Genomic DNA, 23,239 nt, shown 5'->3' with positions numbered 1-23,239 from the left:
GTCTTCTGTTTATTTGTTTGTTTCAGGCGGCGGAGTCTTGATTCGAAATCCGGAAGGTTTGCCCCAAGGCTTCATCCCACCCCCAGCGAGTCTCCGCTCCTCCCGGCCCGGTGAGTCCTTGCCGGCCCGAGGCCGCGCTCCGAAGAGAAAGAAAGGAAAGGAGCTCTGCGGTGCCCGGGTCCCCTGGGATCCCGAGGGTCAGACTTCCCGCGCCCGGCCCTGTGGAACCCTAGTCGGCCCTCCGGCACTCCCGCCGGGACCACCTCACGGCAGTCCCGCAGGACGGGAAGCAGCCCAAACCCTGCGGCCCGATATACCTGCCACCGGGACTGATCCTTCTTCGGAGGCTGAGAGGGCACGGAGGGCGTCGGAAAAGGACTGAGCAGCGCAGAGCGAGCCCTGAAGACCTCCACGCAGTTTCCATGCCTTGGGGAGGCGCCCTGCAGGGACCGAGGGGCCAGCGGTAGCCCCGAGTCAGACTCCGTGGTGTGTACAGATGAGGCACAATAATTCAAAACCTAAAGGGAGGGGGCAGCTTTTAGGTGGACAAGGCGTCCTGATAAGGAGCTGTTAGGCGTAAGATGAGGAAGTAGATTTTGATTGTGCGAGATCTATTAAGTAAGGAAAGAAAAGGACAGACCTGTATACAGAGTGACTTTATTTTTACTAAACAACAACAGAAAACACTTGTATCAGAATATATATCGCGGTGCAAGCACTCATAGAGGGTGTATTCAAGTGCAAAAGAATTGTAAAAACATACCATGCTGCAAACTTTGTTTTTCTCCATAAGACTTTTCACTTTCTTTTTCATAAATCTGTGTACTGTAGTGCACCTTTATTAACAATAGTCATTCTGATATTTTATTCATAAAGTTGCAGCGTATATTGAAAAACAAATGTATATGTGTAAAACAATTTTATATTCTATTGAAACAACAGTTCCATGTTTTAGGGATAGATCAGCTGTTGGGTGCACCCCCAGGCCTGCAAGCCTCGTAATGGCCCAGCCTGAAGACGGAAGAAAGAGCTCAGAGACAGCTACAGAGACATCCATGGCTTAATGGGGAGGGGATCTTACTCACCCAAAGCAAGGCCCCGAGGAGCATTCCACCGTGGTCAGTAGACAGCAAGCAGGATATGGCAGCTGTCTTAACAACTTACAGGGGAGAGGGAGGTTACCAGCTTTAGAGGGAATCGCTGTCAGGTTGGCTCATATGTTATCAGGGACATCAGCAGAGGAACATACCCCTTACTGCGCCTTTCATGAAATATCCGAGTGAAGACCTTTTGACTTAGGTTAGAACAATCACCAGCTGGGGCAGGCAGCAACTCTGTAGACATTTACTGAATAGGCTCTCTGATTAAGAGGGAAGGTCAGTGAGGTGAGTAGGGCGTAGGTGAAGCAGGGACTCGTGGTGCAGGGGAGGTGCAAAGAGCAAAAGAACAGCCTTCGTGGGTGGCCTGGTTGTACACCGTTTCTCCCTGAGTTGGACACTATCACTGACTGTACAGACAGGAGAGCCTTTTCTGTGGGGACCAGAAGTAGTGCTCTCCCCTTTATCCATCTGCTATAGTGCTGCCCAATATCTCCTTTCCACCTTCTGGTCATGGTCACGTCTATTTTCTTGTCCCTGACCAAAGCTTCCAAAATGACCTTCATACCTCAGGCTGCATGTATTTCAAGAGCAATAGGATAACGTTTATGTGTTTCCTGTTACCAGTGTCTATCAACTTGGGTTGGATTCACGGAGTCTGAGATCACGTCCAAACACTTGTGATCAGGAGCACCTAAGGCTCTTTCTTCAATGCTCTTAACCCCCTCCGCCGTGCTTGCCCCGCCCCTTCGTAAGGATGAATCCCTCCCCCGCCCTAGAGGTCATTTCCCAGCGCCCCCGCGACGCTCTTTGTCTTTTCCCCAGGTGATCCCGGTGTTCAGTGCCCTTCCCTGAGGCCTTAGCACTACATTACCCAGAAGATTGTGCGCCAAGGGGCAGAGACCATAGCCCAATGAAAGTCCAGAAAGGAGGCGTTTCCGGGTCAGCGAACATTTCGGAGAGGGACTTCCGGCGGCTTCCTGGCGGCCATTTTGGTTGCTGTGGAGTCCGTTGATTGCGTGAGAAGGTCGCGTGTCCCGTGAGGGGAGCGACCTGACGGGCCTAGGGGGCGCAGGAGGAGGTTGTGTCCGCGCTGCACGGGGGCGGGTGTGAGGGTCGGGGACACCGCCGCCTGCGAGGAGTGTCGGTGCCGAGCCGACCCGGTCACTAGGCTGCGGCCACTCTGCTCCGCGCAGAGGCTCGGATGGCGGCGGCTGCGCTGAGGGTCGGGGCTCAGGTAAGTGCTGCTGCTCCGGGTTCTCCCCTGCCCGTTTCCCACCCAGACAGTAACGCCCCGAGCGGGGGGCGCCTGTTTCCGTCTCTTTAGTCCAGGCCCCTGGTCCAGGACCGTGAGGCCTTCGGGACGGGGTCCCTGTTTCTGCCCACCAGTGTCTTGCGGTGTCGGTGGGGCTTGGAGAGGCAAGTGAACCGGGAACTTCGGGGAACCTGGAGTCTGTCTTGTTTCTCCGAGGAACAAAGTTTGAGGCCCACTTGCACCTGGAGCGGTGCAGGAGTGATTGTACTATAATTCTTAGGGCTCTGGGACCGTGGAGAGTTTTGAGCCAAGGAAGGATAAGGTCTGAGTGAGGTTTCAGAAATACTCCAGAGCTTGTTCAGTGGAAGTACAGAATGTAGGGGCGATGAGGACACGGATGCAGAGGGCAGTTGTGGCTTCTCCCAGGTCATAACAGGTAAGAGGTTGCAGTGAGGACTGAGGCACGGAGATTAGACAAGCAGTCTGAGGTTACCTGGCTGGTACCGGGCAGAGGTCCAGGAAGGCCTGAGCCCCTGGAGCACCGCCGTGGTCACTTTCCTCCATGGCCTGCCCTTCCCCACAGACTCCCAGGGCTGCAGAAGCAGTTTAATTAAGTGGGGTCTGTCCCAATCCTTCACTTCTTCTGAGCCCTGCGTACACATATGAGGTGTCTTTGGGGGCTCTTCGCCTGCCATTCTCCAAGTCTCTTAGTTTGGGGACCCTGGAGAACCCTATGCTCAGGGTCCTGAGTCCAGGCCTGGGCATATGGAGGGGGTTGCCATTTCCCACCACCAATGGAATGAAGTTTGAAAGGTTACTGCTGGAACGCGTACCAGTTTGTGGAAAGGCACTAAAGTGAAGCTGAGCTAGTTTAGGTAATTTCTTGTGGAAATAAATAGCAGGGAGGAGTTAGGTTTGAAATGACTGCCTGTGTATTCTGGAGGCCATGGGAGCTTCAGATCAGGGAGGGAGGTTTTCTTACCCAGGTCTTCAGGCTCCATCTGGTCAGGCAATAGGGTAGATGTGTGGGAAGATGGGCTGTGGGTTTTCGGGAGTGAGGCTATTTATGATTTTGTTTGTCCCTGTTTTTGCAGGGCAGTGTGACTTTTGAGGATGTGGCCGTATATTTCTCCTGCGAGGAATGGTGTCTGCTTGATGAGGTTCAGATACGCCTGTACCTTGATGTCATGCTGGAGAACTTTGCCCTTGTATCCATGCTGGGTAAGGTCCTCACACCCACCCATATTCCCTGAACTAGGCTCTGTCTTTCTCCCTTTTTCCAGGAGCAGCTTTGTTGTTCTCACCTTTGGACCATGGGTGCTACTTTCTTGTTCAATCCTTGGGTAGGTGCTGTGGTTACTTGGGGATGCTGAGTGCATCCCTACTCCTTAGTGCCCTTCACCTGTAGCCCCCAAGCCTTGCAGGTTAGGATTCAGGATCCTTAGGGATTTTTTGTTTGTTTGTTTGTTTGTTTTTTTGAGTGTCTTTATTTAACTTTCATTCTTTTCTTTCTTTCTTTCTTTTTTTTTTTTTTTTTTGGTGTGTTGGGAGGGCAGGTAATTAAGTTTATTTAGGTATTTTTTAAACCAACGTTTTAATTTTAGAGCATGTGCTGTACCAATAGAGCTATATCCTTCTCCTCTCAAGGTCCTCAACCTTGCAGTCAGCCTGCTAGATGCCTCCTTGCTTGCCATCTGTTTGGCCATGTGACTGTCCAAATCCATAGTATCCAAGTTTTGACCCATTCCTCTACCCGGTATTGATTTGTGTCTGACTGTGCAAGAAACTTGTCACTGTCCTGGTCACTACTAAAACAGACCATAAGCTGTTCTTAGAAGACCCCTTTCCAAGGTTCCAATTCTTCCACATCCGTGCCAGCATCTGTTATTTTCTGTTCCTTGGGTTATAGATATCCCAGTGGGTAGGAAGTAGTACATCTTTATTATTTTGATGGCATTTCCCTAGTGCTGTACTTATTGACCATTTGTATATCTTTAGAAAAACATCTGTTCAAGTCCTTTTTCATTTTTTTTAAATTGAAGTACAGTCAATTACAGTGTGTCAGTTTCTGGTGTATAGCTCAGTGTTCCAGTCATGCACATACATAAGTATACTCCTTTTCAAATTTTTTCTCATTAAAGGTTATTAAAAGATATTGAACAGAGTTCCCTGTGCTATACAGAATAAACTTTAAAAAAATCTATTTTTATACACTGTGGCTAACGTTTGTAAATCTCAAACTTCCAAATCCTTTTTTTTTTTAATCATGTTGGTTTCTTGATTGTTGTTGAATTATAAGCTTTCTTCACATATCTGGATTTTAATCCCTTCTTGAATCTGTGATTTGCATATGTTTTCTCCCATTATGTGGTTTCCTTTTTTACTGTGTTCATAGTGTTCTTTGATGTACAAAAGTTGTTCAGTTGATTTACCCCATCATCACTGAGGTATAATGGACACAATGTGTGAGTTAAAGTTATGCCACAATCATTGTTCAGTTTTGAAATCCTGTTTCTTTTTTGTTGCTTGTGCTTTGTTGTCATGGTCAAAAAATCATGGCTGAATCCACAGTTGAAGCTTTTCTCCTTTTTTGTCCTAAGAATTTTATAGTTTCAGCTTTTACATTTAGGCCTCTGATACATTTTGAGTGAATTTTTATATAGGGTGTTAGGTAAGGGTCCAGCTTCATTCTTGTGTGTGTGGATATCCAGTTTTCTCAGCAACATTTTTTGAAAGCACTGTCCTTACTGAATGGTAATGGTCCTCCTATCAAAAATAAATCATATGTATGAGGGTTTATTTTTAGACTGTATTCTCTGTTCTATTCCATGGGAATATGATTCTGTCTTTATGGCAGTAGCAGTCTACTTTGATTATTGTAGCTTTGTAATAAGGTTTGAAATAAGGTGCTGTGAGTCCTTTTTTTTGTTTTGTTTTGTTTTCTTTTTGGGGGGCAGGTAGTTAGATTTTATTTATTTTTAATGGGGGTGCTGGGAATTGAACCCAGGACCTCATGCATGTTAGGCACACTGAGCTATTCCCTCCCCAGGTGCTGTGAGTCCTTGAGCTTTGTTCTTTTTCGTACTTGTTTGGCTCTATGGAATCCCTTGAAAACATGAATTATAGACACATCATTATCACTCAGTACCTGAAGTTTACATAAAGAGTGTTCGTTCTTGGTGTTGCACATTCTGTGGGCTTTCATAAATGTAGAATGATGTGTATCCACCATTATAGCATCAGAGAGAATGTTTTCAATGCAGTAAAAGTCCTCTGTTCTCCACTGTTTATCCTTTCCTCCCCTGTACCCTTTGGTAAGCACTGATTATTTTTTCCACTGTCTCCATAGTTTTCTGTTTTCCAGAATGTTACATAGTTGGCATCATACATTATGTAGCCTTTTCATCTTGGCTTCTTTCACTTAGTAACATGCATTTAGGTTTTCTACATTTCTTCTTTTTTTTTTTTAATTTAAAATTGTAGCATAGTCAGTTTACAGTGTCAATTTCTAGTGTACAGCATATCTCAGTCATACATGTACATACATATATTCGGTTTCACATTCTCATAGGTTATTACAAGATATTGAATATAGTGTCCTGTGATACACAGAAGAAACCTGTTGTTTAATTTTTTATAGTAGTTAGTATCTGCAATTCTTGAACTCCCAGTTTATACCTTCTCCCCCGTTTCCCACTTCCCCCACCCCATAACCATAAGTTTGTTTTTTATATCTGAGATTCCGTTTCTGTTTTGTAAATAAATTCATTTGTGTCTTTTAAGATTCCACATATGAGTGATATCACACGGTATTTTTCTTTCTCTTCTTGGCTTACTTTACTTAGTATGACAATCTCCAGGTCTACCATTGTTGTTGCAAAAGGCATTTTATTTTTTATGGCTGAGTCATATTCCATTGTATAAATATACTGTAACTTTTTTATCCAATCATCTTGATGAACATGTAGGTTGTTTCTACATGTCTTTTCATGACTTGATAGCTCACTGCAGTTTAGCTCCAAATAACGTTCCCCTTATCGGGATGTATGGTGTTCATCCACTCATCTCCTGAAGGACTTCTTGAGTGCTTCCAAATTTTGGCAGTTAGGAATAAAGATGCTGTGAATATCTGTGTGAAGGTTTTCATATGGTTATAAGTTTTCAACTCCTTTGCATAAATAACAAGGAATAGGATTATTGGGTGATAGAAGAGTTCAGTTTTTTAAGAAATTACCAAACTATCTTTCAAAGTGGGCTCTACATTTACTCATTCCAGCAAGCAATGGATGAAATTCCTGTAGCTCTACACCATTACCATCATTTGCTGTTGTCAGGTGTTTGGATCTTGGCCATTCTAATAAGAAGGTAATGGTATCTCATTTTGAGTCAATTTGCATTTCCTTGCATTTTTGTTTATGCTCAATAGTCATTTGTATATTTTAGTGAAGTGCCTTTAAAGGTCTTTGGACCATTTTGTATTTGAGTTGTTTTCTTAGGAGTTTTTTGTATTTAACATTTAGGTCTTTATGAGCCATTTTGGATTAATTTTTGTGACACATGACAGGTTTGTGTCTAGATTTTTTTTTTTTGCATGTGATGCTCAGTTCCAGTATCACTTACTAAGAAGTGTTACCTTTTCTCTGTTGTGTTGCCTTTGCTCATCTGTCAAAGATCAGTTGACTACATTTGTCTGGGTCTATTTCTGGGCTCTTAATACTATTCATTGATCAGTTTGTCCATTCAGCAATACCACACTGCCTTGAGGACTGTAGATACTGTCTTGAAGTTTAGTAGTGTCAGTCTGCCAGCTTTGTTCTTCTCCAGTATAGTGTTGGCTATTCTGGATCTTTTTCCTCTCTATATAATATTAGGATCTATTTGTTTGTATTCACAATGTTACTTGCTGGGATTTTGGTTTGGATTGCATTGAATCTATAGATCAAGTAGAGAACAACTGACGTCTTGCAGTAATGGATCTTCCTATTTGTGAATGTTTAGTATCTTCCCATTTATTCTTTGATTTCTTTCATCAGAATTTTATAGTTTCTGTAATACAGGTTTCATGTGTGTCTTGGTAGATTTATAACTATGTTTCTCTCACCTTTTTTTTTTTTTTTTTGGTCTTATGCACATAGTATGTTTTTTGGTGTGGGGAGAGGTAATTAGGTTTGTTTGTTTATTTATTTATTTTTAGAGGAGGTACTGGGGATTGAACCCAGGACCTTGTATATGCTAAGCATGTGCTCTACCAGTTGAGCTATACCCTCCCCCTGTGATACTATGTCTTTAATTTCAGATTTAACTTGTTCATTGCTGGTATATAGGAAAGTAATTGACTTTTGTGTGTTAATCTTGTATGCTGAAACTTTGCAATAGTTGTTTTTTAGTTCCTGAATTTTTTTTTGTTTTTTGTTTTTGTGTTTTTTACATGGTTGATCCTGTTATCTGAAAATGAGGACAGTTTTATTCCTTCTTCCCAATCAGTATACCTCTTATGTACCTTTCTCATCTCATTGCATTAATTATGGGTTCCAGTACAAAGTTGAAAAGGAATGGTAAGAGGGAACACCATTACCTTCTTCATCTTAGTGTGACAGCTTCTTTAGAAAGTATGATGACAGCTATAGGGTTTTATTTAGATTATCAAATTGAATTTTTCCTTTATTTTTAGTTTACTAGGAGATGTAGATTTTTGTCATGTGAATGGATATTGGATTTTGTCTGTCCTTCTTCTGCACTTACTGATGAGGTCATCTGTTTTTAACCTATTGACATGAATTATATTGATTTTCAAATGTTAAACCAGCCTTCTATACCTGTCATAAATCCCACTTGATCTTGGTGTCTGATTATTTTTACACAGTGTTTGAATCAACTTAGTAATATTTCATGAGAATTTTTTCATCTGTGTTCTTGAGAGATACTGAGCTATACTTTTTGGTATATCTTGTTTGGCATTAGAGTAAAGCTGTCTCCATGGAATGAGTTAGGAAGTATTCCCTCCATTTTTATTCTCTGAAAGAAATTGTAGAGAATCATAATCTCTTCTTTATATGTTTGACAGAATTCACCAGAGAACCAATTTGGGCCAGTTCTGTTTGGGAAGGTTATTCATGATTGTTTCAATACTTTGATAGATGTAGACCTGTTCAGATTGTCTATTTCTTGTGTGGGTTTTGGTAGACTGTATTTTTCAGTTGATCCATTTCATGTAAGTTATCAAATTTATGGGCATATTTTGTTATTATCCTTTTAATGTCCATGGTATCTGTAGTGATGTTTCCTCTTTCATTTTGGATATTGGTAATTTGTGTCCTCATTTTTTCTTCTTTAGCCTGACTAGAATTTTTTTATTTTTATTTTATTGGTGTTAAGGAACCAGCTCTGAGGGGAGGATAATGCTCAGTGGTAGAGCTCTTGCTTTGCATGCACAAGGTCTTGGATTCAGTCCACAGTACCTCCATTTATTTAAAAAACAAAAACAAAAACAAAACAACAACCTTAAAGAAAAATAAAGAATCAGCTTTTTTTTTTTTTTGGCTTTGTTCCTATTTCTTAATTGATTTTTAAAATTATTTCTTTCTTCTTCCTTTGTATGTAATTGTCTCTCATTCTAGTTACCTAAGGAGGAAGCACACATTATGGATTTCAGATCTTTCTTCTTTTCTAATATATGCATTCAGTGCTATAAATTTCCCATGAACATTGCATCCTCGTATTTTGACAGTTGGTGTGTTTATTTCAAAATATTTTGAAATTTCCCTTGATTTCTTCTCTGACCCATGTATTACTTGGAAGTGTGTTGTTTAATTTCTCAATATTTTGGATTTTCCAAGTATCTTTCTGTTACTGGTTTCTAGTGTTGTAATTCCGCTGTGGTCTGAGAAGTGACACTGTATAATTTGTATTCTTTTAAATGTTATGAGGTGTGTTTTATGGCCAAGAATGTGGTTTATCTTGGGAATATTCTGTGTCAGCTTGAGAAGGCCTGTGATCTGTTGTTTTTGGATGGTGTAGCCTAGTAGCCTGTAGATGTCCATTGTATCCAGTTGATTGATGGTAGTGCTCTTCAGTTCCACAAAATCCTTAAAGATTTTCTGTGTGCTGAATCTGTCCATTTCTGATAGAGGGGTGTTGAAGGAAGACTCCAACTGTTATAGCAGAGTTAGCTATTTCTACTTGTAGTTCTGTTTTGCCTTATATTTTGACATTCTGCTTTTAGGCAGATACGTAAGGGATTATTGTGCGTCATGGAGAATTGACCCCTTTACCATTGTGTCATTCTCTTTGTCCCTGAAATCTTTGCTTATTTGAAGTCTGCTCTGTTATAAATATAGTTCCTACCACTTTTTCTTAGAATTAGTGTTAGTCTTTCTCTGTCCATTTACTTACTTGGTTTTTTTTTTTCCTATTTTATTTATTATTGTATCATTTAATTTGGGGGGGTTGGTAATCAGGTTTATTTACTTTTAGAGGAAGTCCCTGGGGATTGAAACCAGGACCTTGTGCATGCTAAACATGTGCTCTACTTCTTGAGCTATACCCTCCCCCTTCTGTCCACTTTTTTTGAACTATGTGTATCTTTGTGTTGAAAGTGGGTTTCTTGGAGAGAACATATATTTGAGTCCTGTTTTTTGATCCACTCTGATAATCTCTTTTAATTGGTACATTTAGAGTTTTGACATTTAATATATTGGTGTAGTTGTGTAAATATCTAACAGATTTGTTACCATTGTCTATACATTGCCTGTTTTAGTCGTACGCTCTTCTATTTGTGGTTTTGAGTATTTTGTATAATTTCTTTTTTTTTTTTTTGTTAGCCTATCAGCTGTGCTTCCTTTCTTTCCATTTTTTATGTAATTGCCCTGGAATTTACAATATGTGTTTAAAACTAATTGAAGCCCACTTTTAAAGACCACTATATGGCTTCATGGGTAGTTTGAATAGCTTATAATTTTAAAAAATCCTAGTTATTTTCTCTCTTCCATTGTATTAATGCTGCCATTTATTTCATTTTTACATAGGCATACGTAACTGTTGTGTATAAAAATGCATAATGAAAAAAAGATAAGAATGCATAATGGAGTACATCGTTGCTATTGTTCTTTTGAAAAGACTTTTATTTGTTAGATCTGAGTAGATATTTTTCCAAAGAAGATACGTAAATGACAAACAGCTATGTGAAAACATGATCAATATCACTAATGGTCAGGGCAATGGAAACCAAAACCACAATGAGATACCACATCACACCTGTTAAAATGTTTATTATCAAAAAGACAAGAAATAAGCATTGGTGAAGATGTGGAGAAAAGGGACTTCTGTGTGGTGTTGGTGGGAATTGCAACAACTATAGTAAACAGTATGGAGAATCCTTAAAAAATTAAAAAAGGAACTATCATATGATCCAGCAATTCCACTTCTGTGTATTTATCCAAAGGGAGTGAAATCATCTAAAAAAGATATCTGTATACCATGTTTATTGCCACATTATTTACCATTTGCAAGACATGGAAACAATCTAAGAGTCATTGATGGATAAATGCTACCAAAAATATGCAATATATGGAGTATCATTCAGTACCATTCAACCATAAATGAAAAAAAAAAATAAGGAAATCCTGCCACTTGCAACAGCATAGATAGACCTAGAGGGCATTATGCTAAGTGAAATGAGTCAGACAAAGAAAGACAAATACAGTTGTCCTTCAGTTTCCACAGAGGACTGGTTCCAGGAGCCGCTGTATATACTGAAATCTGCAGATGCTTAAGTCCCATCATGAGCTCTCTGATTCTGAAGTTTAGCATTTGTGGGTTCATCCAAGGATATCATGTAGTGCTGTGTGTATTTATTGAAAAATATCCGTGTGTAAGTGGACCCATGCAGTTCTAACTCCTGTTGCTCAGGGGTCAACTGTACTACATGATCACACTTATATGAGATCTCTAAAAGGAAAAAAAAACTAACTCAGAAAAGAACAGAGGTTGCCAGAGCAGGGGATGGGGTGGGTACATGAAATCGATGAAGGGTATCAGAAGCTACAGACCTTTAGTTATAAAGTGAATAAGTCCTGGGAAGGTAATTCACAGCACGGTGACTATAGTTAACAGTATTGTATTGTATATTTGAAAGTTAATCATAGAGTAGATCTTAAAAGTTCTCATCACAAGATAAATTATTGTGACTATCATGTTAACTAATCTTACATTGGTCATCATTGCACAATGTGTACACATATCATCATGTTGTACACCTTAAACAAATACAGTGTTACATGTCAATTATATGTCAATGGAATTCTTTTGTTCTCTGATGCTCTTCCTTTCTGTATGATACCCAAATTTCTGATCCATCATTTTTCAACTCTCAAGAACTTCATATATTCCCAGTTTTTGTGTGTCTAAGAAAGCCTTTATCTCACCATCACCTTTGAAGGGTAATTTTGATGGACACCAAATTCTAGGTTGGTGAGGTTTTCCTCATGCCTCCCAGCACTTTAAATGTCTCATTCCAGTTTCTTCTTTGCATGAGCTGGGAGGAGAACACAAATGTAATCTTTTTATTGCTCCTTTATAGGTAAGGTGTTTATTCCTCGGGCTTCTTTCAGAATTTTTTTCCCCCCTGAATTCGAATTTGGTATGCCTAGGTATAGTTTTTTTGGCATCAAATGTGCTTGATATTCTCTGAGCTTCCTGAATCTGTGGGTTTTAGTCTGATGTTACTTTGGTGGAAATTTTCCATCAGTTTTGGTTCAAAAAAAAATTTTTTTTTTCTCTTTGTTCTTGTGATGTTCCCATACATGTATGCTAAACCTTTTTGGAGTTATCCCACAGTTAATGACTATTCTTTTTTTGAGTCTTTCTATGTTATTACCAAGAGAACATCGTGCTCAGAGATTCTTTCTTTAGGTTTGTCCATTGTATGAATAAGCCCACCACAATCATTCTTCATTTCTGTTACGGTGTTTTTGATCCCTGGCATTTGTTTTGGTTCCTTCTCACTATTTCCGTCTCTCTGCTTACATTGTGCTTCTGGTCTTGTATGCTGTCTCCTTCATCCATTAGCAGCATAACATTTATGTTCCCAATTTGATCATTCCAGCCTCCCTGTGATTTTGATTGAGTAATGAAGCTTCCTTTGTCACTTAAACTTTTTTTTTTGACTTTTAATGTGCCCTGCATCTTTTCTTGATAACTAGCATGATGTATTGGGTGAAAGGAACCATAGTAAATAGGCCTCTCTGATGTGTTGGTAAGATGTGGAGAGGAGAAGCATGCGGAGTCCTGTAAGCATTCATAGTATTTTTAATTTTAAGTCCTTCATTGAGCCTGTGTGTCAGGACTATGAACTTCACAAGTGTTTCTCAATTTTTTTCTCTCCCTTAGGTGGGACCGGATGGGTGGAGAGGCTGGATTTGGGTTAATCCTTTTTCCCAGATCAGTTAGGCTCTAATGAAACTAAAGCAGATGGTTGGGCTTTGGTTAAATAGTTTCTGCTGAAGGCAGGCCTTGTTAAGAAAAACAGAATGGTCTGGCTGTTTTATTTCTCTAGTCTTTATTGTTTCCTTTTTCAGAAAGCTATGTTTAGTTTGTTATTTTTGTATTTTGTCAAGTTTTAAAGATGGGTTTATTCATAACATTTCTTTTTTAAATGCATTTATAGCTTTCAGTTTCCCCCTTAGTACTGCATTTTGCTGCATCCTAAAAGGTTTTTTTTCACTGTTTAAGGAATTTTTGTTAAAGCAAGAATTTTATAATCCAAATTACATTTCCTTGCTCAGTTGTCAGTTCTGTTATTTAAAAGAGAATTGACATTCTGAACTATTCCACAATAAAGAATTACAAAATTAAAGGAATGCTTTAAATTTTTGTACTTTGTTGAAAATTCTTTTTCCTAGGGTCTATAAAGCATTAATTTGTTTTTATATTTTACTATTTTTTGTAGTTTTTTGTTGTTTTAAAATCAGTAAGTAATCTAGGTGTAGCATTATATTTGCTAGACCTGGCATTTGCTCAGTACATAAAGCTCGAAGTTTCCTTTCCTTTTTAAATTCATTTCATATTTTGCAATTTTTTTCCCCATAATAGTCGAGTTATTCGGTGTTGGCGTATTTTTCTTCGGTGAAGCACAAGTTTCTTTTCACGGCCCCTGGCCAGCTGAGAACAGCTGGAGCCCCAGTGGCTCTGTTCACTGCTCTCTGGGGCAGCCTCTTTAGCTTGGTGGGCTTGCGGCACAGCTATAGCTTCATCGGCTTTAGAACGGAGAGACTGGAGACTCGAGCAGATGAAGAAGCTCTGAATTGTCAGTCTCCAACAACATGCCAGTGATTTTACCAGCAAGAGTAGGGTGCATGGCTTGAATTAGAGGGAAGAGCCACTCGCCCAACATTTGCTTCTGCTCTTGTGGAGGGGCAGAGGCCAACATGGAAGCAGTCAGAGGCTCCTGACCTTGTGCGTGAGCAGCACACTGCTGCACAGTAACTTTGTGGCTGTGCATTAAGAAGTTGTTGAGGATTGGGAACTCCTGCAGTGTGTTTATACTGTGGAACCGTGCAAATGGCAGGAGTAGCTGCAGCAGCAGATGCAGGACGTGGACCCATCGTCTGTGCTGGTGTGTTAGCCACACGCTGTGTCGACAGGACTCGTGGGACCTGTGAAGAAGCTGGTCTCATAGTGCTAAATGCTGGTCTAGGAGCAGCTGGGCGGATAGCACTGGGCATGTTTTGGAATGGATGAAGTCTGGCACCCTGCGCGGTCCAGCGAGGACGTGGTCTTAGTTGAGCAGTATGACTGGGGGGATAGTACGCAACAGGTTCTGAGTTTGGGATAGCTGCCATGAAGTAACCTGAAGGGGGTGCTGGCTGGTAGGGGTTGATTCTGGGGTCAGGCACAGCTCTTAAACTCACCATTCTCTGCATATACTGGTTAGTGAGGTGAGCCTGGCGCTCTTCTTTGCGCAGAGCTAAGGCTACATAAAATGGCTTGGTGGCCACAGTTCTACCATTCTTTTCTGTCACTGCTTTAGTGGCTGCTTCTGGGGAGGAGAAACATACAAAACTAAAAAAACCTTTGCTGCAACCACCCTTCATCATAACCTTGCACTGGTGATTGTACCAAAGAGAGGAAACCCTCCGGAGACGTTCATCGTCAGTCCCGTCGTCAGTGTTTCTCACACAAAGGTTAACACCCCCTGCTGTCTGGTGATCCTACCTTGCTTTATCTGTTCAAATTTGTGCTCAAGTTCTGTCTGCTGTTACACTTTAGCACTCGACCAGTGTAAATTTGTTTTCCATTGAGCTCCTTTCCATTCATCTCATCCATAGCTTTCTGTGCATCTTCATGCCTTTCAGAGCTTACAAAATCTAAAACCTTTGGATTTTCATCATTCGTTACTTTCACGCTTAAGGAGGCCCAAACTTGCCAAAGAGATCCTTAAGGCACTCCAAAATTCATGATGTAAACATTGGTGAACTCTTGGGCTCTAAGCTCCAAGTTCTGCTTCTCGTTCTTTACAAGACTTAAATCGCCCAACAGGTACTTCAGGATCATTTAGAAGCATCCCATTCATTTTTCAGTAGCTCTTGCTGCTGATTCTTGTGTCTCAGAATGCACAAGTCCATAACGCTTGGAACCATTTTCATCACAAACCATCTTACATGAAAGGATGTTACCAAAAGCAGAAAATATATCATACAGGGCTTTGTTATCAGTAGATTTGTCCAAATGTTTAATGAATGTGTTACCCACTGCACTTTTGCGAAGTGATGAATCACGCTGAGACCACGTGGTGTGTACTGGCTTTGCCTTTTATAACATCAAAACTCATGGTGTCCAGAGGGCGCTCGGTGTGTCCCGAGGAGCAGCAGGTGATCATGCCCTGCAGACCCGGATGGAGAGGGTGGGCCCGGCCGGCCTGCACTTCCTGTGGGGCATCGCCTGTGTCACATCAGGGTGTAGATCCCCCAGGTGGAGCTAGGCCGTGGGGTGGCTGTGGGCGCTGGGTTCATCTCTGCTTGGCTGCCAGAGGGCCACCGGCCGCGACCTGCCCGGGGAGGAGGAAAGCGAGTGCTGGGCCGGGGAGCAAAGAGCAGGGGTGTGCGCGCAGGGACAGAGAGCACCCGGAATCGAAAACTGCTCAGCAGCCTCAGCGAGGGGGCTAAGGGGGCCTCGGGTCTCCTGGTTCCTTCTTGGAGCTGCTGCGGGGCCGCGCGCAGTGGGCTGCGTCACCAGGTTGCTTGATACTAGAGGAAGAAAAGGTATGCAAGTCTCTGCCGGGGGAGACGCAGAGTTTTTGTAAATTTTTTTTTTTTTAAAGTTGTTTTAGATTTTTTTTTGTTTTTTAGAGTTTTTAAACAATAAATGGGTGTTCCCAGCCCAGAGCATGCACTCCGCACTGTCAGCACTAACCGCCAGGGAAATTTTAGTATGTTTTATTTTTTGTTTTCGTCAGTCTCCACATGTTTTTTAATTTCCCTTGTGGTTTTTCTTTTGACTGTTGATTAAGAGCATGTGGTTTTAGTTCCACAAGTTTGTGAATATTTTGGTTTTCCATATGTTACTGGTTTCTGTCTTCTGTTGTGGTTGCAGAGGATAGTTTGCATGATTTTTATGTAATTAAACCTATTTTTCCTCATTATTGAGATCGGAGTATTGAAGTCTCCAAATATTATTGAAGAACTGTTTCTCCTTTCAGTTGTCAGTTTTTGTACCATATATTTTGCTGGTCCATTACTGGGTGTGTAAATATTTGTAATTATTGCATCTTATATTTATTGACTCTCTTGTTAAAATATAATATCCTATGTGTTCTTTTTAGACTTAAAATCTTTATTGTTTGGTATTAATAATAGCCACTTCTGTGTTCTTTTGCTTACTATTTGCATGGAAAATCTTTTTCTAACCTTACATTTTCAACTTGTCTTTTGTCATGAGAATATAGTTGGATTATTTTTAAAAATCTATTCTTCCAGTCTTCTGCTTTGAGAGTTTAATACACATACATTTAGAGCAGTTGTTGATAAGAAGTATTTTAGACATTTTGCTCTGTTTTCTATATGCCATAGAGCTTTGTTGTCTCTTATTTTTGTTGTTTACCTTTTTTTGTATTTAATTGATGTTTCATAGTGTAATATACTAATTCCCTTTTCATTTCCTTTGTGTATGTTATATAACTTTCCTTGTAGTTACCATGGGCATTACAGTAACTATGAGAAAGCCAGAACGTACTAATTTTAATTTATACCAGCTTACCATCAATAACATTAAAAAAAATTCTGCTTCAGTACAGCTCTGTGCCCACCATATTCAGTTATTCATTTCACAAAGTACATCTTTTGTATTTTGTGTGTTTAAACTGAGACTAATATTTTTCTAAATGTATTAGTCTCTGAAATCGTAGAAAAACAAAAATTGCAGTTACAACATTATAATGAAAGTAGCTTTTACAATTTTCCATGGACTTATTTACTTCACCAGAAACCATTATTTATTCAGATAACTTTGAATTACTCTTTAGTGTCTGTTCATTTTAACCTGAAGCACTCCCTTTAGCATTTGCTACGTGCAGGTCTAGTGGTTAAGAACTTCCTCAGCTTTTGTTTACTTGGGAATGTCTTAATTTCTCCATTTTTGAAGGATAATTCTTCCTGATATAGGAGTCTTGTTTGGCAGGATTTTTTCCCTTCATTGATTTGAATTTATCAGCCACTGCTTTCCAGCCTGCCAAGATTTTTGATGAGGAATTTGCTGATAATATTGTTCTGGTTCCCTTTTCTGTAATGAGTCACATCTCTCTTGCTGATTTCAGATTCTCTTTTTCTCTGTGTTTTAACAGTTTTGACTATAATGGGCTGCAGTGTGGGTCTCAGAGTTTATCCTGCTTGGAGTTTGTTGAGGTTCTTGGGTGTTTATATTCATGTCTTTCATAAAATCTGGAATGCTTTCCTTTGTTGAATTCCTGTGGTTTTTTTCATTCGGGAATCGTACTTTTCAGCTCCTTAATTTCATTTTTGAAAATACTTATACTTATCTTTGTTGTTATTTCCATTTTGTTGAGGTCACAATTTTTTTTGGTCCATTTGGTTTTTTTAGCTGTTTGAACATCTTTTAGATAGTTGTTTTAATGTCTTTAATCGTCTGTTCTTTCTGTACCTGTTCATAAACTACAGCTGCTGTAGATTTGTTATTTTCCCTCGCATGCATTCTACATTCCTCTTTCATGTATGCCTTATGACTTTTTCTTACTGAAAACTGAGTATTTGTATCTTACAATATTGTAACTGGAGATCCTGTTCTCACCTCTTACCAGGTTTTGCTGGGGTGGTGGGTTCTTTTTGTTGTTTTTAAGGTGTCTTTTTCCTAGATACCAACATGATGTATAAACTTAAGTTCTTCTCAGTGTGCCTTTCCTTCCAGATGTGCTTTGATTTTTAAAATTCCCCCATATAACTGCTTGTTTTTTATTGTCTTTGTCCTTAAACATCTCAGTATCCAAAGGGAAAACCAGAAAAATGAAGAACAAGAGAATAGGTACTGGCCCTCTAAATTCCTGGATTGGCTTCCCCCAGAGGAGGAGGGTATTTGTATAGCGGTGGTACAATTTCCAACAGTGGCTGTCCCCCCAGCCCCCCATCGCACATCTGCATTCAGAAGTAACAGTCAGCAACCTGAGTGCCAATCTCTGATATTTGGAGGAGCATGTCATTATTGCTCACTGTGGCTCCTGCAGGCTACAAGCAAACCACTCTAGGGACACGTGCACAGCTGCCTGCCATGGGACTGAGGGGTTGGGAATGGGTAGCTATTAAATGTCAAGAGCTGAACTTGATTGAAATGAATGTAATTTGGAAAACTGCAAGTCTTCAGTAGACTGCAGCTTTGCAAAATAGTTACATCAGTTAGATTCTGCCAGTACAATTGTTTAGGTGGGGAGATGGCTTCCTAACACTTTGTACTCCATCCTCTGTACATCCTTGCCTCTGGCTCTACTGGACATTCTCTTTGTAGTATTTAAATATCATTTCTTCGTCTGTTGTGAGCTGAGTTCCTCTGGGAACTCAGTGTTGGCCACTCACCTGTTCTGACTTTCCATTAGAACTTGTATCATTTGTCTCCATGTAGTTGTTCAACTGTGGTTGGAGAGTCCTTAGTGGTTTCCTGATGGACATGGCTCTGGTCTTAGCAAAAACAGCTCAGAGGAGGCCTGGATGAGTGATGAATTACGGCTGGGAGAGGGCTTGATATCTGGTCTGTGTTCAAGCCATTTCAGGAACCAATCTTACCTGATTATTTTTTTAGTGCCATTGCCACTGGCCACAAATGACCTCTATCATCCTTTTTTAATTCTTGACACTCTGCTGACTTGTTTTTATTCTGACTCCAGCCTGGGATTAAATCCCTACCACCTCTCTAGACCACTTATCTCATGTGGTCTTCACACTGTTTCCCCCATACAAATTTATGACACTGTTTATGTCCTGAAGCACACAGGTATCCTTTAATATTTCTTGAACATCAACTACCTTTTCCAGGCAGATTTTCTTGGGCCTGGACATACACTTAAGCCTACATTTTGTAAACTGAAGGCCCAGTAACACAGAGCAGCTGCTTCCTCAGTTTGACACCAACTCCATTTGCAGAACACAGTCCTGTGGACTGGTAGTTTCATGTGTCAGAGGTACAATTGTGAGAGTGTGTCACTCCCTCTGTGCTCTCCAAAAAAAGTCACCATGTACTTTACCATCACTTGTTTGTTTCCAGATTCTTTGCATGGAGTCGAGGGTGAAGAGACACCTTGTGAACAGAGCATACTTTTAGAAGTGTCACAGATCAGGACCCCCAAGGCAGCTGTGTCTCCTGAGAAGTCCCAGCCCTGTAGGATGTGTGTTCCAGTCTTGAGAGACATCTTGCACTTGGCTGAACACCAAGGAAGAAATAGGGAGCAGAAATCATACACATGTGGAGCATGTGGGAAACAATTCTATTTCACTGCAAACCTTCAGCAGCACCAGAGGCAGCTCGTTAGAGACAAACCCTTCAGATGTGATCTGTGGAGAGCCTCATTTTTGAAGACCTGCACAGCCCATGCATCAAGGAATCTCTTTACCTGTAGGGAAATTGGGAAGGACTTCTTGGCCAACATGGGACTTCAGCAACAGGACGCTGATCCCAGGAAGAAAGTAAACAACAGTAGTGAGTGTGGAGCTGTTTTTCAGAGTGGAAGAAGTCATCCCAGCTGGGGAGAATGCAGGAAAGCCTCCAGCCAGACAAATGTGCTTGTTCAGGATGGAAGAGCCCTCTGTAGTGAAGGGTTGGGTGAGTGCAGCAGTTGTGGGAAAGCTTGCACCAAAAAGTGTAACCTTATTCAAGAGCTCCAGAAAGTTCCCCCTGAAGAAAACCCGTGTGAATGCAACCAACGTGGAAAATGTTACAGCAGGGAATCCAGTTTCCTTACACATCACAGAGTTCATACTGGAGAAGGGCCTTACAAGTGCAGCGAGTGTGGGAAATCCTTTCGCCGAAGCCTCCACCTCAGTACGCACAGGAGAATCCACACTGGAGAAGAGCTTTATGAGTGCAAGGAATGTGACAAATCTTTTATCCGGAGGTGCAACTTCACTCAACATCAGAGAGTTCACACTGGAGAAAGGCGTTACGAGTGCAATGTATGTGGAAAATTTTTTAGCAGGAAATTCAGTTTTCTTATACACCAGAGAATTCATAGTGGAGAAAGGCCTTACAAGTGCAGTGAGTGTGGGAAGTCATTTAGCGGAAGCCACCACCTCAGTGCCCATAGGAAAATCCACATGGGAGCAAATCCTTACGACTGCAAGGACTGTGATAGATCTTTTATCCGAAGGTGCAACTTTATTCAACATCAGAGAGTTCACACTAGAGAAAAGCCTTATCAGTGTAGTGAATGTGGCAAGTGTTTTACCTACTATTCCAGATTCCTTACACATCAGAGAGTTCACACTGGAGAAAGGCTTTATGAATGCAGTGAATGTGGGAAATTTTTTATCAAAAAATCCAGTTTTCTTATACATCAGAGAGTTCACACTGGAGAAAGTCCTTATGAATGCAGTGAATGTGGAAAATTTTTTAGTAATAACTCCAGATTCCTTACACATCAGAGAGTTCACAGTGGAGTAAAGCCTTATGAGTGCAGTGAGTGTGGGAAGTCTTTTACTTCTAGGTCTAGCCTCTGTTACCATCAGAGAGTTCACACTGGAGAGCGGCCTTTTAAGTGCAGTGAATGTGGGAAGTCTTTTATTGGTAGATCTGGCCTCCGTTATCATCAGAGAGTTCACACTGGAGAAAGACCTTACGAATGCTGTGAATGTGGGAAATTTTTTACCAACAACTCCAAGTTCCTTATACATCAGAGACTTCACACTGGAGAAAAGCCTTATGAGTGCAGTCAGTGTGGGAAATCTTTTTCTGCTAGGTCTAGCCTTCGATATCATCAGAGAGTTCACACTGGAGAGCGGCCCTATAAGTGTAGTGAATGTGGGAAATCTTATATTGGTAGGGCTGGCCTCGTTAATCATCAGAGAGTTCACACAGGAGAGCGGCCTTATACATGTAGTGAATGTGGGAAATCTTTTATTTGTAAGTCTGGCCTCCTTTATCATCAGAGAGTTCACACTGGAGAAACCCCTTATGAGTGCAATGAATGTGGGAAATCTTTTACCGATAGATCTGGCCTTCGTTATCATAAGAGAGTTCACAGTGGAGAAAAGCCTTATGAGTGCAGTCAGTGTGGGAGATCTTTTACTGCTAGGTCTAGCCTGTGTTATCATCAGAGAGTTCACACTGGAGGAAAGCCACCTGAGTCCAGTGAATGTGGGAAATCTTTTACTGATAGGTCTGGCCTCCTTTACCGTCAGAGAGTTCCTAGTTGAGAAACACTTTATGAGTGCAGTATGTTACATCTTTTTTCCAAGAGAGCCATTTGCTTCAACATGAGAAAGTTCACAATGAAGAAATGACCTTGTGAATGTAGAGAATAAGGATGGCACTGAGGCTGTAGGAGTTTGAGGTAAAAGGGTTGGGAGGATGGAGGTGCGTTATTAATTGTGCAGGCAAAAGACCATTTCTAGGGAGGAAACTGAGGCTCAGAGAGGGTGTGTCATTTTGTGAACTCTCAGCTTGGACAGGGATTTAGAATTCAGTGCCAGGTAGCCTGGTTCAGGGCATGGAGATTCTGGTCACTGCACTCTTCTTTCCCTCCCAGCTCAGCTCAAAGAACCTAAAAGAACACCTTGTCCATCCTGACATCCTGTTTCCCCACCCCAGGCACCCTGCTCGTACTGCCATCTCTTGCTGATGGACAGGACTATGCTTTCATTCAGAACCAACATTGATAGCTTTTTGTAAATGACTCCATTTATCTACACAACCTACCGAGTGCTCAGAGTCTTGTTATTGTCCTCATTTCTGAAACTTGGCATCTGTTGCTCAGAGAGTTTAAGGGACTTCCACAAGGGGACACAGCTGTCGAGGAATTGATGAGTGTGGTTCCTCAGGACGCCACATCTGCTGGCTTCATCCTGTCCTTCCCAGCGTGGACTCCAGGGATCCTCTCCTGCCCAGACACATCTGCTTTTCCCTGATCATGGCACCCCTTGTGCATCTCCACGAGGACGTCCACTTCCACCTCCCCCATACACATTTCCTTTCTGAGAACACCTCTCCTGTGTAGTTCCTAACAGGGACAGCAGCACTAACACAGGCATCCCCAGAGGGTATGTGGTGTCACCCCAGAAGTGATACTGCTTTCAGTTGCCATATATAGTTATTTATTTCCAAGGACTTGTCCATCTTCAAAAATCTTCCTTCAGGATGTCCCTGTCACCCAGTTTCTCAGTTGATGAGGTCACTGGCCTGGGTACTGTGAGGCAGTGGAGGACTGAGTGTCCACTGTGGCTCTCGCATGTCCCCATCCCCAGGGCTCTTCCCTGTCACCCCTTACCTGGCCCACTGCTCTTCCCACCTTACCAGGAAGATGTAAATCGCCGATTAATGATTATTAATCAGCAGGAACTTTCCCCCTCTGCCTGGAAACACACTTCATCAACCTTATGTTGAAAGATAACACTGCTGCTCACTTCAGTGAAGACTATAAAGCCCCACTCTAAAATCATGAGTTTAATTGCATCTCTCCCGGGATTCTTGAAGTTGAGTTTCTTTCATATGTCTATTTTTTGCCTGTGTGTCTTGTTTAGTTAAGTTTCTGTTCCTGTATTTTTCCTACTTATAATTTTTTGAATTTTGGCTATTTTTTCTTTCATTGACAATTAGAAGAATAGGAAATAGCAAAGACATCTTTGGAATTTCACTCGTTGAGCAATAATATGAATGACTACTTTTCTACATGGAATAGTGATTTGGAATACTAAAATAATATTTTCTTATTTTTCTTCAATGTCCTATGCAAAATGTAATGGCCACATACTTTATACACATTTAAGATCAATCTGTATTATTAACATATAGTCCCTCACTCTTTTTTTTGGGACGGGGGTTATTAGGTTTATTTATTTATTTATGTTTTAGAGGAGGTAGTGGGAATTGAACCCAGGACCTTGTGCATGCTAAGCATGCACTCTACCGCTTGAGCTGTACCACCCCCCATCACTCACTCTTAAGTCCAGACATTCGATAACAGAATCAAACCCTGGTTTGTAATGTTTACCAATTTCCCTACTTCCCTGGTGTAAATACTCCCAACGTAGGCAATGTCAAATTACCAAACTGTCACGGAGCATGGAGTTCAGAAGCATTCCCAGTAGCCCAGTGTGTTCTGTTTCCATCACACTAGGTACCTTAGCTGCAGATAATTTTAAGAATGTAACTAATAAACCATAGTACAATGATGATAAAGTGA

General features: G+C 41.1%; 1 protein-coding gene and 1 pseudogene across 2 annotated transcripts; one reads left to right on the top strand and one right to left on the bottom strand.

The window, feature by feature from the left end:
* The first annotated feature begins 76 nt into the window (after positions 1–76).
* Positions 77–23,239, top strand: LOC105105038 (zinc finger protein 211). Of its 2 annotated transcripts, none has more exons than XM_064489562.1 (4): positions 77–110; positions 1,923–2,334; positions 3,447–3,573; positions 19,111–23,239. In XM_064489562.1, the coding sequence occupies exons 2-4, from the start codon at positions 2,302–2,304 to the stop codon at positions 21,252–21,254; spliced, it is 2,304 nt and encodes a 767-aa protein (XP_064345632.1). In that variant the 5' UTR covers positions 77–110; positions 1,923–2,301; the 3' UTR covers positions 21,255–23,239. The 2 variants fall into 2 exon arrangements, with proteins under 2 accessions (XP_064345632.1, XP_010997100.3); XM_010998798.3 differs by lacking the exon at positions 77–110 and adding an exon at positions 375–486.
* Positions 13,446–15,300, bottom strand: LOC105105043 (polyadenylate-binding protein 1-like; annotated as a pseudogene).

This window comes from Camelus dromedarius, chromosome 9, assembly GCF_036321535.1.
Source record: "Camelus dromedarius isolate mCamDro1 chromosome 9, mCamDro1.pat, whole genome shotgun sequence".
NCBI classification, from domain to species: Eukaryota; Metazoa; Chordata; class Mammalia; order Artiodactyla; family Camelidae; genus Camelus; species Camelus dromedarius.
Note: the sequence above shows the minus strand (reverse complement) of the source record. Positions and strands in the feature narration are given on the sequence as shown.

Coding starts and splice junctions, on each gene's coding strand:
- LOC105105038 (XM_064489562.1), top strand. CDS start 2,302: ATGGCGGCGGCTGCGCTGAGGGTCGGGGCTCAG. Junction 2,335..3,446: donor CGCTGAGGGTCGGGGCTCAG/GTAAGTGCTGCT, acceptor CTGTTTTTGCAG/GGCAGTGTGACTTTTGAGGA. Junction 3,574..19,110: donor TGCCCTTGTATCCATGCTGG/GTAAGGTCCTCA, acceptor GTTTGTTTCCAG/ATTCTTTGCATGGAGTCGAG.